Consider the following 15,459-nt stretch of genomic DNA (forward strand, 5'->3'; position numbering starts at 1 on the left):
TGATGTTTTTAAACACATAAAGTGTTACTTTTATTGTAATATAGACACATTTAATGACATTATGACTTTCTCCCAATTAGGTAGAAAAAAATGCCTAAATTAGTGATATACTAAATCTCAGAAAGACAGTTACTGTATGCCCCATTAAAAGACGGTGCATACATCAATTACCAGGCGTGAACTTCAGATGTAAGAGGAAATACTCACGGAACAACAATGTCTTCTTCCTTTCCACATTTTGCACAAACTTCGAGGTCACTGGCACAGGGTCTACACATTATGTGGTAAGAATCCTTCACGGTCTTCTGTAAACATTTAACGCTAAAAGTAGAAGAAAAATAGTTTATTTAAAGATTACTGATGAAATAGGGAGTGTGTCTAAATGTATAGGTAAGCCTGGCGTGGTGGCGCACACTTATAATCCCAGCACTCGGGAAACTGAGGCAGGAGGATAGCTGCAAGTTCGAGACCAGCCAGTGCTACGAAGTGAGTTCAAGGTCAGCCTGAACTGCATAATGAAACCCTGTCTCAAAAAGACGAAGATAAAAATAAATAAACAAATGGATGAAAAATCTAAAAATCAAAACTCCTAGAGATTGAACTTCAGTATTTATCTAATGTTACTTTTAGATAACAATTTACAGCTACAAAATAATAATTCTTGGTATTCATTTAATTTCTTCACGCTTTGTGTCATTAAAACATGTCAAACAAGACTAACACTGAAATCTACTGTTTTTCTATACACTATCAATAAACAAGCCAAAAAAGAATAAAACGCCCAGCAAAAATTTAACAAAAGAAGTGTAAGACCAGTGTGCTGAGTATCACTATGAAATATGACTGAAAGAAAATGTGTGTCGGCCGCGTATGGTGGGCAGGCCTGTAATCCCAGCATTTGGGAGGCTGAGGCTGGTGGATTGTTTTGAGTTCGAGACCAGCCTGGGCTACACATTGAGTTCAAGGCCAGCCTGAACTGTGTAATGAGACCCTGTCTCAAAAAGACAAAAAAAAAAAAAAGTAAGAAAATGTGTGCCAACCACATGGAAAGATATCTCCTCTTTGTGGCCTAGAGTATTTAATACTGATAAGATGGCAATACTCCCCAAACTCACCCATGGACTCAGTACAGTCACAATGCCAGCTGTTCTCCTTCCCCCAGAAATGGGTGGGATAACCCTAGAGCTTGTACAAGCATACCTTGCGTTACTGTGCTTCACATGTACTGCTTTTGACAAACTGAAGGTCAGCGACAATCTCGGGTCGAGAAGTCTATCAGTGCTGTTTTTGGGGTCTGCCATGCACTCACTTCATGTCTGAGTGTCACATTTCGGTAATTCTCACAATATTTCAAAGCTTTTCATTATTACTCTGCCAGTTCTGGTGATCTCTGATGAGTGATCTATTGTAATTGTTTTGGGGTGCCCTGACCTTGCCCATATAAAGCAGCAAACTTTACTGATAAATTCTGTGTCTGTCCTGACTACTCTACTGCCAAGCTGTTTCCTGTCTCTCCTTTTTGTCAGGCCTTCCTGAGACACAACATTATAGAAATAAGGGCAATTAATAACCCCACAATGGCATCTAAGAGTTCAGATGAGAGGAAAAGTTGCAAATCTCTTAAATAAACTAGAAATGATTAAACTTAGTGAGGAAAGCAAGTCAAAAGCTGGGAATGATTGAAATCTCATCAGAAAGGCAAGTTGTGAATGGAAAGGAACAGTTCTTAAGCAAAATTAAAACTGCTACTCCACTGAATGGCAGGAAAGGAAAACAGCCTTCTTGCTGTAAAGGAGAAAGTCTGATTGGCTGGGATAGATCAAGTCAGTCCTAAGCCAAGACCCAGAGCAAGTGCCTGACTTGGCTCAACTCTACAAAGGCCGAGGCGGGTAAGAAGCTGCAGAAGCAAAGTGTGAAGCTAGCAGAGGTTGGCTCATGAGCTTAAAGAAATAAGCCATCTCCACAGCATCAAAGCGCAAGGTGAAGCAGCCGGTGCTCCCAAAGCTGCAGCATTACGCAGAGGCTCTTGCTAGGTAACTGATGAAGGTGACTACACTAATCACCACACTTGCAGTATAGACCCACAGCCGTATGTCGAAAGAAGATGCCATTTAGGACACTCCTAGCTAGAGAGCAGAAGCAATGCCTGTGCTCAAAGCTTCAAAGGACAGGCTGACTTTCACACTAGGACTAAAGTAGCTGGTGACTTTAGGTTGAAGTCAATGCCATTTTACCATTCCAAAGATCCTAGGCCCCTAAGAATTAAATTGAATCTAATCTACTTGTGCCCTCTACGTGGAACAAGACCTCGGTAACAGTACAGATATTCATTTATTTTAGAATATTTTTTATTTTATGAGAAAAAATTTCATAACAAAATAATAACAATAGTTAATACGCTATCCTTATCTTTGAAGTTAAAGAAACTTCATCAATGAGTCAAGATACAAAATGAGCTCGTGAAAAGATGCTTAGCATCACTGGTGATGAGAGAAATGCAAATTAAAACCACAATGAGATACTGCTACTCGTTTATGGCCAAAACAGCATAAAATGAAAATTGAAAATAAAGAACAAAAGGCAAAACTTGACAATCCTCCATGATGACAAGGGTAGAGAAAGTCTGGAACTCCCTTACACTGATGGAGAGAAGGCAAAAGGTGCATAACACCCTTAAGACACAACCCAGCAAGCTATTACTTACTCAAGAGAAGTTAGAACTATGTTCAAACAGAACTGTGTACATGAATGTTGGTGGCAACATAACACCAAGTTACCAAACACCTAGCAAAACCAAAATGTCCCTTACACCTTTACAAAATGGACTACCGCTCAGCAATAAAAAGGACCTACATATTGATTCACACTATGTGGATGAATCTCAGATTTACTCTGTTAAGCTAAAGAAGCCATGCTCAAATTTTTACATACTATATAATTCCATGTATATAACCTTTAAGAAAGACAAAGTATAGGGGAAAAAATAGATCAGTGCTTGCCCGGGGCTGGCAGTGGGTAGAACTGACTGTAAAATTGCATGAAGAAATGTCTTGAGTAATGGAAATTATTTTTTTATCATGACTATGATGTAGGCTTCACAAATCTATGCATTTGTTAAAACTTAAACTGTATACCACACAGGATGAATTTTACTGTATGTAAATTATACCAGAGTCCAAACTGGGACATATAAATTAGAATTTAAGGAAAAAAAAAAGCAAAACCCCTCTTTAACATATGGTCTAAGTGAAAATAATTATTAAAATATCTGGGTTTAATTATTTTGGTATGCTTATATTTTATCACTCCGAGAGCCTGACTTAATTACTCTGCAATAAAAAATACACTGAAAACCTTTATGCTATTAAAATACACATGGAATAAAGTTCTAATAATTCAAATGGCTTAGGATAATTTTTACAACATTTTCTGGCTTTCATTTTTAAAAAATGTTCTGAAATAATGTTTAAAACTTAAACATTAAAAAAATCTTTTGATTAGATTCATCTGAGATGTTTAAGGAAATTGAGTATGTTTCTTTTGTTTCACGTTACAAACTCCTGGGGTAAACAAACTTTTAAATTGCTAATTTGGGGATAAAAATGTATTCACTGAACTGTCAGTGTTAAAATTTACAAGTAAAAGAGATTTTAAATGGCTTATCTTGTTTGGACTCTGGAGTCAAAAAGTTTTGATTCTCTTGCTACCCACTTTCAAGAATAATAACTCCTTAAGGATAAAATGTGCCCATACAGCTTATTAAAATGCAGAGTTACAGGCCCAATGCATTATTTACATAACAGGATCTTGGGAATGAGTCCTCAGAATCTCTTTTAAATTCAAGAAGTTTGTGTGCTACAACCACTGGAGAAATCTTGATCTCCATCACAGTCACAGGGCCCTGGCGCCTCGTGGGGTGCTTGCAGTCTTCTCAAGGCCAGTTGAGACTACCAAGGGCAATTCTGAGAATGAATTCCGCTGCTGAAGCGACTTTGCTCTTTTTAAATTTAAATTTCCTTTGAAAACCAGGCTTTGTTAGGCTAGTCACTCTGAATATAAATATACCTATCTTACAGCAAAGATATAAACACAACTAAAGTGACATTTTTCCTTTTTATAAATGTGATGTCTGTGAAAATACGAATTGTAATATTTTTAGAATTTTACAACTTTCTACTTAAAACCTCCTTCACAGATGTTAAGATAATATAGCTTTTACTTCTTTTCATTTCCCTGAGGAAATACAATCCCCAGAAGGGATCTTTCCATCTTGCCCATGCATATACCATAGCTGACCACGTTTCATGGACAATATGGTCAAATAAAAACAGATTACTCCAACAAACCATGTTCACTGACACAGGACACAGTATTAATTTCTTTAAATTGCTACTCCCCCCTTTTTTAACAATGAAAAACACAAGAGGAAAGACAAATTAAAGCTAATAAATGTTCACTACGTACTTAGGGATGAAAATCTGAGATAAAATTTGAAGTTTTCAAGGGCTATTATAAGATCTGGAAAAGAATATTTTGAAAATAAAATAGCAGAGAATCAGTTGGTAATTAAGAGACTAAGATTCTAGCCCAACTTTGAGATGTTCCTGTCATATAATCTTAGAAGTGATACTGATTTCTAAGTCTTACTCCTTATAATGGATAATGAAAGTGCAGGAAGACAGTGGCTCCACATCATACCAGTCAGTCAGTTATCACCATATCCATCACCAAATTCAGGTTAAAATCACCAAATTCAGGTTAAAAACAAATTCACAGTTAAAAACCAAAACTAACAAACAAACAAACAAAAAACCAGGCCCTGGCGTGCTGGTGCACACCTATAATCCCAGCACTTGGGAGGTTGATGCAGGGAGATCACTAGGAGTTCTAGGACAGTCTGGACTACATAGTGAGACACTGTCACAACACAAAACAAAACAAAACAAAACAAAACAAACAAAACAACTATTAAGACATCTAGATGACACTGTTTTAGTATTATATTTCAAAGTTAAACACATTAACAGCTGGAAGATCTAGATGGGGGAGGTAAAATGTTTCTATTCTACTCTCTTACGTCCTGTAGTGGGACAGACATAAAAGAAATTAGGACTTGACAAAAATTTTTCTCTGCTGTAACTTTTCCGGCACTGCCTCGTTTCCTGGTTACTACACTTAACCTTTACCATAATTTGGCTCCACCTGTAGTAGTCTCAGATGCGATGACTAGGTGCTGGGTAAACAGTGAGCTGTGGCACTCCACCCTCTGGTGTACAAACAAAAGAAACTCAGCACTGTTGGTGTTTCCTCGTCACATTTCCTGCAGTGGCTCTCAGTAATCTATGTTCAACAGAAGCTTATAAAACCACTTTACCGGATTAACTATCACTGTTTACGCTTCAGAGCCTCAGCCTGTTACAGGAAATGCTCGAACTAAAAAGCACAGCCAAAGCAGCTAATCTATACAGCTCACTGACACATACTGTGCACCTGGAGAGACTACAGATAGTATAATACATGTTCACGTTAATAAAAGAAAAACAACGGAAGAGGTAATCCAGCTTTCGAAGACTAGCAATTTTGATCCTCAAAACCAAAATTCCAAGTCGTTTTCTTTTTATTAAATATGGATTAAAAACCTTCAGATAGGCAACTTTGGTTAATGTTCATAGACTACCAAGTTTATGTAACAAGAGGTCAGAAAAACTTAAACGAATTTAGGAAGAAACAAAAGCCAGGACACGGAAACAGTTTGTGATTATTTGCATCGTCCATAAAAGGGAACGGGGATCCTTGTTTATTTCCTCTTCATTCTCTGGTGTCCTCCTCACAGGTTTTCCTTGAGACACTTTGATTGTTTTGGTTTGGTTTTTTGTCTTTTTGAGACAGGGTCTCGCTGTGCAGTTCAGGCAGGCCATGAGCTCAATTTGTAGCTCAGGCTGGTCTCAAACTCGCAACGATCCTCCTGCCCCTTGAGACACTTTGAATAACTTGTCGTCTTATGTCTCTGATCCCACCACCACACTCTGAGCAGTGGTATTATTAAGTAGAATTTTAGAATATAGAACCTTTTCCTTTTACAAAATAAGGGGTCAAGAAAGAAAGGAGTTGGTCTACCAAAGATTGTCTTTAAGGTCTTACTTTGGCTAATTTGGTTAGAAAAACTTTGTCAAACATAAAGAAGAATCACAGGAGTAGACAGGCAGCCATCTCAATCCCTTCTCATTTTCTTCCAAATCAGGACATTTTTGTTTCTCCTACATTACGAAGCCCTCCCCCTGACTGCTACACTGTGCAGACACTGAAAAGCGGAACTACTCTGGGGCAAAGCTCTTGATGTTAGAGACCCAACCCTTCAAAACCACTGGGGACTTGAAACATTTAAAAGTACTACAGTCAGCTAAGTTAGGTAAAAATATTGTAGGCAGTCAGACAGTGCTGGGCCCTCGAGGGGTCAAAGCAGAAGACAACTGTGGCTGGACGTGCATTCACTGAGGGCCAGGCTTCAAGAGAAAAGGAACTATGCGCTCACATACTTCCCCTAGGGATGAAGAGCAGTGATTAGTACTCTCAAGAGGCATCAGTCACCCTGGGGTGGAGGACCAAACCCCCCTTGGCAGGAAAGTCCTTGTCCATTCCATGTGAACTTGCTACATGACTTGCTTCCCAAAGCGATCCCCATTAATCAGTATTACCCAAGCGACTATACCCGTAAACTTAGTGGTTCACCACTGGTTCCCACTTCATAACCGTCTTGTGATTTCCCATTGGCTCAATATTACCTAAGTGACACTACTTGTAGTCTTACTGATCATAGTTCTGTCACACCTTGAACCCACCTCACCTTGTGGCTTTGCTCAATAAACACCCTTGAGAAGTGGGGTCAGGGGGCAACCCACTTTCTGGGCCCCCTTCCTCTTAGAAGCTTTCTTTCTCCCAATAAATTCTTCCTACTCTTAACCTCCATTGTTTCTTTTTAGAGAACATGAGCTCAGTGTTTTGGACATCTAGCAGGTTGGGAGTTACATTTTCCCCTGTATCAAAAGGATCAAGCTTTTTCTTCCTAAAGCACGGGTTTATTGAATACTGGACAACAGAGGTATCTGAGTAAGGATAAGATGAGATATAAAGACAATTTGAAAAGTGGGGTAGAGGGAAGTCTCCTGACATTACAGAATGTCCTCTGAGAAACAAAAACCTACCTTGTGATATAAAGGACTTAAATGTCCATTTATAAACTCAGACCAAGTCTGTGTGTGGCTTTTTATTTTATTTTTTTGCTTGTTTTATACAGCTCCTCCTATCTTTTCTACTCCTTTGACAGTGGTAAACCTGCCCTAATGATGCATGTACTAGTGGTGACTTGTATTTCTTTTTTAAGGTTTAAGGTTTTTTTGTAAGAGGAAAAGTAGACCAGGTGAAAAGAGGAAAGTAGAGCAGTGTAAATGTGGGTAATTTACCTTTCACATGTTTGTATTAATAGGAGGAAAGGTTGCTTGGTTACCTGAAACAAAAAGCATTTGGAACCTTAAAGCAAAGCCCATTTGTTTTTCCACGGATCCATACATTAAAAAGGAAAAGCAGGGTGGGTGGTATCTAACAGCGTATGTGGTACTCAGCAGTATACAACCTCCATAAACAATATTGGTGACACCTATAAAAATTAATGAAGTAGGGCTGGGGATTTAGCTCAGCAGCAAAAGCGCCTGCCTAGCAAGCACAAGGTCGTGAGTTCAGTTCCCGGTACTGGAGAAAAACCAAAAAAAAAAAAAAAATTAATGAAGTACGGGGCTCAGGTTGAAAAGAAAAGATCTTTGGAATGAATAACACTGAAAAATCATTTTGAGAGAATTGGAAAACAAGGTTTTGGGATCTGATCAACGTATCTATCAATATCAAAAGTATAAATACATATGAATGGTTTTTAAGTACAGAACATAACAAGATTCCTCCCTCTTTCTCAAAGAGTTACATGTACCACTTTATAAGACTGCTTGCTTTTCCAATCTAGCTGCATATTCAAAGTTATCTGAAATATTTGTGAATGATTTAGGACTAACCAGAAATGGTAATGAATAGTTTTATCTTGGGTTTGTTTTTCATAAGTTAAAAACAAGGTGACTAAAAAATGAGGTTCTTATATAAAAGTCTTAGTTTTGCCTGGAACCACAATATGTATATTCTTGAAGTCCAAAAACCTATGGCTGAGGTCTAGCCATGATTATGCCTTTCTGTGTCAAGGGAGATGTGGCAGGCACTGCAGTAGCCCTCTTCCACGGAGCAGCAGGTTCCAGCCTTAAAACGAAAAGACATCAGCCAAAATGGGTGGGATCCTCGCAGAGAGGACCCTCCTATGACAGTGCATCAACAAGTGTGGCAGCTGGTTCTAGTGCTTTTATCTTTATGAGCCCTTCACCGAATTTCACTAAGGATCAAAAGCTTTGTGGGGGGTGCAGTGGCGCACGGCAGTCAGCCCAGCTACTTGGGAGGCAGAAAGGGACAGGAGGATTGCAAGTTCAAAGCCAGCCTGCGCAACTCTGGAAGACTCTGTCTCCAAATAAAAAAGGATCTAAATTCAGAGCCACTCAAAATTCCCTTATCCCATCAAAGAGAAGGGCCAGTACCACACTGTTGATAATTACTAACAGGTGATGGGCTTTTAATTCCCTCTCCTCTCATTTGCTTCACTCCATTCTCCTCTAGCAAATCCAGCTTTCAATTTGTCTGTCTTTCTGAACGATCTCTGGGGATGGCCAGCACTGTCTTCACTAACAGTGAAACTACCGTAAAGAACACATTTATAAAAACCCCGCAGCAGGTGACCTCACTGAAAAAGAAAATATTGTCTGTTAAGCATAAACAGTATCGTTTTTCTTCCCATGGTTAAACAGGGGTAATTTTGAAGAGTTTAGGTGTCCAAGTCTTTTTTTTTGCACTTTTATTTTGGTACCAGGAATCCAACTCAGGACCTCAGGCTTGGTAGGGGCTGCTTTCTTCACACTTGTGGTTATAGGTCCCTTGGGTGGTGGAAATTTGTGAATTATGTATGAGTTTGGGCAATTTACAAGACAAACGGGAGAAAGGTGTTTTATTTTTCCAACATTTGCAATATTATTACTTCATTCTAAAAGAAATTCACTCATAAAAGGTCTCTCTTCCTAAATTTTATATTGTACTAAACATTTCTTTACATACATTACTGTACTTGCTTACATAATTTGTAACAAGTGGCCACTGGAGAAACAAATTAATATCCAACATTTTAGCCAATAGCAATTTTCAGGGTACCAGAAAAATGACTCTTTATATAAGACACATCTTTGACATCTAGCATCAAACTACAGATGGTTTCCCACTTACGATGTTTTCACTTTCAATTTTTTTTTAATCACACTCATATATTGCTCTTTTCTTTTTGTCTTTTTGACTTCACCATGCAGTTCAGGTTGGCCTGGAGCTCACTTTGTAGCCCAAGCTGGTGTCGTACTCCTAATGATCCTCCTGCCTCTGCCTCCTGAGTGCTGGGATTACAGGTGTGTGCTGCCACGCCCGGCGTAGTATCTGTATCCGTATTTTAGTATTTCTTCACTCTGATTCCCCGTCCGCTAAGAACGGCCTAATCACATGCACCCCAGTGTGAGGCAGAACAATAGCTCCTTATAGGCTCTCTAGCCCTCATCTTCTTGACACAATGGTCTCTTAAAGCTTCTGAGCTACCACATGGCTGTGGCAATCTCACCACCAACTGCCCCCGACAGCTGCAAGATAGGATACAGCTGCTGATCCCTGAGTTGCTGAGGCAGTGTGTTCACACTCAGAATTCTGAAGCTTGCTGTGTTATAAATTTTTAAGAAAACTCAAACGGGCTAGGGATTTAGCTCAGAGGCACAGCGCCTGCCTGGCAAGAGCAAGGTCATGAGTTCGATTCCCGGTACCAGAAAAAAAGAAAACTCAATAGAAAATGCACCACATCCTGGTGTTTTAATCAGTGAAGGAGCACATATGTGATGGCTGCCATGGCAGTGTCGTAAGATTACACCATTCATAGCTTCTCAGCTTGAGTTCAGTATACTTTATTATGCTTGTGCAACATTGAAATCACCTAGTGAGACATTTCTCAGAACACATACCTGCCATTAAGGGACAAGTGACTGTACAATAACTTACTACTAACATCATTTCCTTTTACTTTGTCTTAAACTGAATCTTGGGTGTTTCTGAAAAAAAAGTTGGTTCCTTGAGAATTTAAAGTATACAAAATTTTCTGGTCATAAAAATGTAGGTTTGCAACAGAGAAAACTAAACACTGTCTAAAATTTTAAAACTTCAGAAATTCTACAGCACAGTCTAGCATCTGGGAAATTCATAATTAGTATGATCTTTCATATACTGGCATACTCATAATAAAGCTAAACATAGGCTACAGCAGATATTAAAGATAAAAGATTAGAATAATGGATGAGTCAGGAATGTTCAGTGATTTCCTTAGTTACATAGCACTAGTACACTAAAATGCTATGGCTTCATAAACATTTATTATCTAGACTTCAAATTATTTTAGAAATGATGCTACCAAAGGAAAATGTAGGTTGGTGAAAAAATTTTAAAATGCCTTTGTAGAAAGAAGTCATGTTGAAAATACTCAGAAAGCTGCATACCTTGTATTATACCTATTAGCTAAAAGTACATGATTTGTTGCACAAGCAGCATTTAATTATTATCTAGAGAACACAGTTAATTCATTCATGGAAATCTAAAATTGGATAGTGCAAACACTTTCCCTATTGCTCAATTTCCCTTCTGCTAATTTGGGCCAGTGAGCACAAAAGTGATCAGACTTTTAAATTTTTTTTCTTTTAGGAGGAAATGCTGGAAAACAGGAGAAAAACTGAAATAAATTTATGAGGCTCTCTAAAAAGGGGAGTCAAATATATCTGTAGTAAACACTATTAAAAATTCTGCCCTAAAAGACTAGCACGAGGCCGGGCATGGTAGCGCACGCCTGTAATCTCAGCAGTCAGGGAGGCTGAGGCAGGAAGATTGTTGTGAGTTCAAGACCAGCCTGGGCTACAAAGTGAGTTCCAGACAGCCTGAACTGCAAAGTGAGACGCTGTCTCAAAAAGACAAAAAAAAAAAAAAAAAAATTCCAATCAGACTCTATTAGTTTATCCCACTGAATGACTAAATAAAGCAACAATAACTAAATCTGTCTAAATAACTACCACATTAAAATTCAGCTATTTTAGCTGAAAATATTCAGCTATTTTAGCTGAAAATATTCAGCTATTTTCAGCTAAAATTCAGCTATTTTCAGCTAAAATTCATGATGCTGCATGCCTGTAATCCCAGCACTCGGGACGCTGAGGCAGGAGGATCATTGTAAGTTCAAGACCAGTCTGGGCTACAAAGTGAGCTCAAGGCCAGCCTGAACTGCATAGCGAGACCCTGTCTCAAAAAGACAGAAAAAATTCATGTAAAAAGAATATGCTAGTTTTTATATTAAGTATGATCATTTTCTTTTTCACACAGCAGTTGTCCTCAAATATTGTCCCTACTCAGCTAGGCTAAAGGATGTAAGTGAGAAGCAAAGGATGTGTAAAGTCTGGGAATCACAGATTGGTTAGGGACAGAGGGACACAAAGTCTGGTATCTTTTCATTAAGACACCAATCTACAAATGAATGCAACCGTAAGTTACGAACTAGTTATTCACTTATGATACTGATCCTTAACCCATTTCATTTCAGTAATCTTCATGTGTTGCATTAAAAGGTAAGAACCCCTTTGTTTTTTTATTCTATCCTTTGAATGATTTTTTTCTTGGAACCTGGAATCCAACTCAGGACCTTGTGCTTGTCAGGCAGGCGCTGTGCCGCTGAGCTATCTCCCCAGTCCTCCTTTGAATGATTTAGACTTTGGGCTTCTCATATAAGAGAAACCATGCAGTATTTAACTTTAAGTAGGCTTTTCGGAGATGGGAAAGGGCTCTAGGGATGGAGGAAGAGGGGAAGGAAGAAAAGGGGAGGGAAAGTAAAAAGGACGAAGATGTGGTACTGTACCAACTCCCCGTGATGAGCTGTATTCATTATGTACTGTGAACATATACTAATAAAAGAAAAAACTCCAAAGACATACAGATGAAAGGGTATTTCAATAAAGAGAAAATACATTATAATGGGATTATATAAGCTATTTCAAATAAAAATATTAATTTTACTGGAATTTAGCAAGAATGAAATGTTCAAATAATTCAAAGTTTTAACATTACATTAATGTTTCTTGATCTCCAGAAGGATTGTTTTTTATAAAATCACTCTAACTTGCGGAAATATATTAAAACTTTGAAAAAATCAGAAAGTCAGAACCCTTTTAAGAAGTAATGTCAACTGAGTTCGATTCCTGGTACCAAAACAAAATAAAACAAAAACCAAAAAGAGAATTAATGCCAGGTGTGGTGGCACACATCTGTGACCCCAGCACTTGGGAGGCTGAGGCAGGAGGATCACTGCGAGTTCGAGACCAGCCTGGGCTACAAAGTGAGCTCAAGGCCAGCCTGAACTGCATAGGTGAGACCCTGTCTCAAAAAGACAAAAAAAAAAAAAAGAATTAAGAATCTATAGTATATATTGTTACTTAATTTATATATATTGTTACTTAATTGCTGAAAGATAGTACTTTGCATAACAACCTTTCTCTTCTCTGCCCGAACTTGCTTTTTACAAATAAGCTTCTATCAAAGTGGTACATTATGAAAGAATGGACCAGAGAGTGGTGAATCTACTTTTCTATCTGTCTGCCTTCACAAACCAAGGTTCAGCCTGCCAACACAAAATTCTACAAGGGGGAATAAAGTTAGTATTAAATATACTTTTTTTTTTGTCTTTTTGAGACAGGGTCTCACGATGCAGTTCAGGCTGGCCTTGAGCTTACTTTGTAGCCCAGGCTGGCCTCAAACTTGCAATGATCCTCCTGCCTCAGCTTCCTGAGTGCTGAGATTACAGACATTTTTAAATACAAACTATACTACATATATACATATGTTAGTGGTAAGATAATAAAGAAACAACTTACCACTTTTTAGGCTTTGATAATGGTTTATATTTGCTGTATTTTACCCTCCATTCAAGAACTTCTTTACAGCGCTGACATACTCCATCATGAAGTTTTGCATTAATTTTCTTAAAAGACAAGTGGAAAAAACAAATTGAGAATTTCACTTGAGCCAGCATGGCAAGCTTTATAAAAAGGCATATAAAAAGTGCAAATATTTTATAAAACAACATCCTAACTTTATATAACATTTCATGATAAGATTATGTATTTTATATATATTATTCAATTTGATTCTTTACAAAGACAATGGTTCTTAACAGAGTTTAGCTCAGAATCATCTAGAAAACTTTTAACCTCCTCGCAGGTATCTTTTAAGAAACCTCACCTACTGATCCTGATGTATATTACATCCTGATGGATCAAAACTCATACAGTTAAGACAAATGTATTTTACTATATGTTGATTATACCTTAATAAAAATGTAATTTAAAAAACTAGTTTATATTTTAAGGCTATTGTTTCAACAATTCAAATGTTACCAGTGATCTGATTAAACTGGGAAATCAAAGAATCTTGAATTAGTCTGCAGAGAGCAGACTATGAAACTTGGGGTGTGCCAGGGAGAAACAGGCTGGGAACAAGAAGGCAATTCCTCGCTCGGTTTAATCCTTCTGCACTCTCATGGAAGCAAAAATGTGTTAGGAAAGTTCCTCTTGCCAACCTGGTTTCCCTAATCTCCTTTTTTTTTTTTTTTTTTGGGTACCAGGAATCGAACTGAGGACCCTAAGCTTGCCAGGCTGGCGCTTTTGCTGCTGAGCTATATCCCCAGCCAGCTAACCTGGTTTCATCAAAATAGAAAACGTATCTGTGAATGTGAATAGCTTAAGTGCAAATATCTTCATAAAGGAAGAAAACATTTTAATTACAATTTTTTTTTCTCAAAAACTTTTGAGATGGCAACACCTTAAAATGTATCATATTCTAATAGTCTTATTTTTTAGACATATTCATTTGATTCATGTCTTACACAATATTTTCACAAAGTACTCTGAGAATTGTCTGATTTCTTTTGGATGAGGAAGGCAGGAAGTGAGTAGAGGACATTTTAATTTTTTAAAGCTGTTTTTGTTTACTTTCTTTAACTTGTCAAGGAGAAAAGCACATCACAAAGATACAGATTCTTTAGGAACTATCTGATAGGGAATTAAAAGCACAATGCTTAGATTAGATCACTGGAAAGAAAAGACTTTTGAAAAGTGCTTGGTATTTTTGAAAGCACTGAATAAGGTGAACTAATTTGACATATATTTATTCAAAGAGCAAATACTTCAAAGGGTATTTTCAAAAACCACAAATTACTCCATGAATACATTATGTCTGAATTAACTCTGGTGAAAAACATACTCTGATTTATGCATTCTGTAGAGGTCGGTTCCTTTCTTCCTGAGAGAGTTCCTGGGAAAGTCAATTCTATCTGATACTGTGTTTGCACCTTCCGTGGCCCACTCACAGTTGCCGGAGAGAGGGAAGCCTGTGCCTACACACCAGATTCCTCTTCTCTCCACCTTGGTACTACTCATTATCACACGGAGTGCTGGCTAAGCAATGCACACAACTGAAATTCACAATCGATCACTTGTTCTCGCTGGCTCTGCTGCCTTTTAAGTATGACTCCACTATAAATGCATTACAGTCTAACGAGGACATTCTTAGAATGCGGAACATTTGATTACCTTCAATTTTATTACATGTGCCTGTTAACTAACTTATTAATTAGGCAGCATTATTTGGTTTCCTGTTTGCTTCTGTATCCAATTTCTGACCAGTTCATCTTGATTTACAAAGCCTTGCAGTTTGGAAACTGGTTTCTTTAGGGTGGATCAACAGTAGAACAAAACAGATCTTTGTGAGAACTTGTCCTGTGAGTGATGCGTGAAGCAGTATAAATGGAGATGTTGTACAGCGTTCACATGACTGACTGGCATGACTAGAAAATTAAACTTGATTTTTAAGTGTTAAGAAAAGAGTAAGGGGGAGGATGAGAGTAAGTAGCATTTTCACTTAAAAATAGGTGCAGAAAGTGTGTACTTTGTTTTATCGTATTTTAGCAAACTAGAAGTGACTCCAACCATCTCAGCAAAGAAAAATAAATCCTAGTTGTAGGAATTGTTCCACCTGGGGCAAAGGGCATGGCCACCATACCTTACACCTGTGCTTACAACTAACCTTACTTTGGCAATTAGTTTCAGTATATTCTTCATAGATCATAGGCTAAGGTTAAGATTTAAGTATGCCCACATATAAAATCAAAACTTAGTTTTATAAATATAAGTCTTTAAAGATAACTTAATTCAACTATTTTTCCAGATTTTCAAGGGGGAAAAAAGCTTAGAGTCCACTAAACTT

At 37.8% G+C, this 15,459-nt stretch overlaps 1 protein-coding gene across 2 annotated transcripts in view; it reads right to left on the reverse strand.

Moving 5' to 3' along the window:
• Positions 1–15,459, reverse strand: part of LOC102020156 (chromosome unknown open reading frame, human C9orf85) — a 53,553-nt gene that overhangs the window by 1,992 nt on the left and 36,102 nt on the right. For both annotated transcript variants that reach the window (XM_005388520.2, XM_013516345.1), the window contains 2 exons: positions 13,071–13,177; positions 208–321 (listed from right to left, as the gene is read on the reverse strand). In XM_005388520.2, coding sequence (XP_005388577.1) covers positions 208–321; positions 13,071–13,177 — 221 coding nt within the window. The remainder of the gene's footprint in view (positions 1–207; positions 322–13,070; positions 13,178–15,459) is intronic.

Source organism: Chinchilla lanigera, unplaced genomic scaffold (assembly GCF_000276665.1).
Source record: "Chinchilla lanigera isolate Chin_1 unplaced genomic scaffold, ChiLan1.0 scaffold00033, whole genome shotgun sequence".
NCBI lineage: Eukaryota > Metazoa > Chordata > Mammalia > Rodentia > Chinchillidae > Chinchilla > Chinchilla lanigera.